We start from the raw sequence: 3,836 nt of genomic DNA on the forward strand, positions 1-3,836 counted from the left end.
GAAAGAGATTGCCAATGGTATGTGACAAGCAATCAGGATTAACATTCTTAGGGCCTTATCCAAAATCACTGAAAAGACTGGATTAGCCCTTTTATGAAGCCCTTAGGCAGAAGCCTTTTATTTGCATGGCCCAAACTTACAATGACACATAAATAACAGGAAAATAAGAGTAAATGGAGGAATATTCTCTCTTTGTAATTGAGTTCCTAATGCATTTTAAAACGTCTGCTGGCAGACAGCCTTCTAATGTTGAGAATATGGGTATTCGGTTAAGAATTTTTGTACCTTGAAAGCTCTTTGTTGATTAGAATTTAGCGCTGATCTCTGATCTTATAGCACAAAATTAACAACGAGGAGCACAGATCGGCACTGGTATTAAAATGTGCCTACGTACTGTTGAAGCAGTTGATTTGACTTCCCGCTTTAAAACATGGCAGCTCTGACTGTATGTCACAATGTAATGTTACTAAATTTATTTATAGCACAAGAAAACTACCAGCGATTGTACAGTTATACATACTCAGCCCTATCATGCATGGACAAAAGGCTGCATCTGAGATAACATGTATGGATTTAAAATGTGGAAAGTTAAATTAAAAATGGGTTCATTTCATTGTCCAATTCATATTTTTCAGATTTCTTTGGTGGATGAATTGAAAACCTGGTGCATGCTAAAGATTCAGAATCTGGAGCTCAAACTTTCTGGAGATTCTAGATCTTCAAGACCAAAATCAACTCTGTCAACTTGTGAGTCCCTCACTGAGACCCTGGATACAGAGAATCCCCATAGTGCCAAGGATGGTAAAACTAACCAGACGCCACTGCAGTCAGAGGGTTCACAGCAACATTCCTATATCACTCTTCAGAACAGTCTCTCAGAAGACATGGGCAGGAGTAAAGGCCAAACTTCAGAACAAAGTTTTGGAAAGCATTATTTTGTTCCACAAGACAGCATGTCAGGTACAATCCTCTTTGGTATTTTGGTGTAGTATTCAGAACCCAAGTGCTGATTAACTGTGGGATGTTTTACAGTGCTGAGTATATTAACACAAGCCATATGCTTTCAGTCACCCATACATCCCTTCCCTACCTCCATAGAGTGACTTCCAGTTAGAACATACTGGGCGCATGTACACATGCTGATTTAAGGTGCTTTAGCTCAATTTAAAGCGCATTAAGGGTACCCGTCTATACATGCACGCCCTTGATGTGCTTTAAAAATGGTGATTTTAGGCTATTCATGCTTAAATTTGATACCTGGAAAAGCAGGTATTAAATTTAGGCATGAATAGCTAAAGTGCATTAACGTATGTGTAGACGTGTTAAGTCACATTAACACTGTGTATGGACTGACTTGGGAGTAGCTTTAGTCCCATGTCAGTCTGTGCTCACGGCGTTAATGTTCTTTAACACATGCATGTGTAGATGCGAGCCTAAATCACCTTAATGTGCATTAAGCTGATATGTATTAAATGTAGGTGTATCTAAATGCATGTGTAGACACACCCCTGCCTCCTTCAGGGCAGCTACCAACACTGCAGGGCTCAACTGACAGAAGTTCACTGTCTCATCTTTCCTTGAGACTTCCAGCTTATTTCATTTTTGAAGCCAGATCTTCTGAGGATGCAAACCAGTTTCTACCAGTTTAGGGGATAGCAAGGGGCTGGATCTCTTCCAACCCAGGGGCTGGCATAAGTTTGCACCAAACTGCTTGCATTGAATTAAGCATGTTATACCCAGCTGTTACTGATGTATGGACCCCTATTTCTTAGGTAAAACCTACCATTTTATGGGGACTGTACCCCATGATCACCATAGGGATACATGGTGTTCTAATTGTTGCATTTCTGCAGGAGCTGTCTTGGATTCACAAAAGAATAAGCACTGTGCCATCTAGCCATGAATGTACATTTGCAGCTCTGTGCCACACACCCACATGCCTTGTATAGTGGAGGTGGGGAGGTTTAGGTGCCCAAGAATGAGATTAAGAGGAGCCATAATATTAAGTAGGGACCTGGTGGCATCAGCTAGTTAGAAATGCTGAGGAGACGGGTGTGAGTAAATGTGTTCATTTTGACAAGATTGTGAAGTTACTTGTACAAAGGTGGGATATGGTATAAGATTCTCCAAACTGTACAGCATTGTGTGAGAGAGAACTTGTCCTTTACAGCCTTCAGAACACATGCTGTTTCTCCTTCATGATTCCCCATAAAAAAAAAATCTGCCCAGAACTGTGTTTTTCTTACAGGTGGAGAACAACAATTGGTAGCCACTGGTCCAGCTCCTTCTGCAGTTGCTCCTCAAGCTGTTAGGCCTAAGGACAAAGCTGTTAGCTCTGCTGCTATCAACCGGTTCCAGCAGGAGCTGCCATCGTCAGAGCTTTTAGGTTCCAAATTAAGACATGTTAAGGTACAAACTGCTTTGCAGCCCTTGACAGAACTTGCAAAGACTGAGCAACAGAGTGGCTGCTTCATAAACAAAGGAACTCAGACAAAGAAATCTAGCAAGAGTGGGCAGTCAAGACACAGGCCTCAGCAGCAGTCAGTAACACATCCGACCCAACAGCAGCAGCCACCTGCTCTGCCTTCAGGTGATCATTCCACTCCTCAGATCAGAGACACTTCCCAAGCGCTAGAGATTACTCAGTACTTTTTTGAGGCTGTTTCCACTCAAATGGAAAAGTGGTATGAACGCAAGATTGAAGAAGCTCGGTGCCAAGCTAATCAGAAAGCGCAGCAGGACAAAGCCGCACTCAAAGAACATATTAAAAGTTTAGAGGAGGAGCTCAATAAATTAAGGACTAAGGTACAAAAGGAAAGCTAACATCCATGAATCAGGTGCAGGAAAGGAGATGTTGCAAGACTGGTTTTGGAATCTGTTGGTATACAGAACATTGTGCATGTTAGGTGCAAACAAAAGATGCCCTTTTTAAGGAGCGAAAATAATGTGAGGTGTTCCAGTGACACAGAGCAAAAATTCAGGTAGACTGTCTATATAGGCAAAAGTATATCTTTGGAGAGCAGACATTTTCTTAAGATGTATTTTACAGTTACAGATTAGAAGTATCAGGTATTCCCATGAAAAAAAATACCCAAAAAATCACTTTCTGAAAGAAAGAATGCTTTCAGTTTCCTGTTAGGTCATAAACAAACACCAAAAGCCAAACTTTCTGGATAGTTGTTTTCACAGACAAATATAATTTTATGGTGGTGTGGAACAAAATTGAGATGTATACTGGGGAAATCTTGTTAGAAATGAGTTACTTCATTACAGAGGCTTCCTACTGACATTTTATTTTCTTGGGTTGCATTATTATAACAGTGTGTAACTGATTTCCTTTTAACAACTATTATTTGAGTATATGATTGGTGAGGATATCTGTACTCAAGTAACCTTTTTGAAAACTTACAGTATCTTAGAGAAAGTGAATGGCTAATATTTTCTTGAATCCACACGACTTTTGTATGCATGCAAGAAGTCTTCACTCACTGCCTTTCTTGCATGCATACCAGCCTCTGCCCTCCACCCCAGCCTCTGGCTTCTTTACTATTCCTTCCATCCAGGAAGAGCAAAAACCAAGTGCAGATGTTTACTCAGCCTGACAAAGGGTATTTATACATGAAAGCTTGCTAAAAAGAATGTTTCCAACTATCCAAGTTGGTCTAATGAAAGATATCAGATTTACCCAAAGAACCTTGTCTGCTAAAGACATACAGCAACACACAAACTAAGGGTGAAATCCTGGTTCCACTGAAATCAATGACAAACTCACTGGTCTCAACACCACCAGGATTTCCACCTGAACAACTTGTTCAGCATATTCATTAGTTTCTTTG

General features: G+C 40.6%; 1 protein-coding gene across 5 annotated transcripts in view; it reads left to right on the plus strand.

The window, feature by feature from the left end:
• Positions 1-3,512, plus strand: part of ANKRD6 (ankyrin repeat domain 6) — a 106,061-nt gene extending 102,549 nt beyond the window's left edge. For all 5 annotated transcript variants that reach the window (XM_025205271.1, XM_025205273.1, XM_014520352.2 and 2 more), the window contains 2 exons: positions 636-960; positions 2,249-3,512. In XM_025205271.1, the coding sequence (XP_025061056.1) occupies positions 636-960; positions 2,249-2,823 (900 nt within the window). In that variant the 3' untranslated portion in view covers positions 2,824-3,512. The remainder of the gene's footprint in view (positions 1-635; positions 961-2,248) is intronic.
• The last annotated feature ends 324 nt before the right edge of the window (positions 3,513-3,836 follow it).

Source organism: Alligator sinensis, unplaced genomic scaffold (assembly GCF_000455745.1).
Source record: "Alligator sinensis unplaced genomic scaffold, ASM45574v1 scaffold658_1, whole genome shotgun sequence".
NCBI classification, from domain to species: Eukaryota; Metazoa; Chordata; order Crocodylia; family Alligatoridae; genus Alligator; species Alligator sinensis.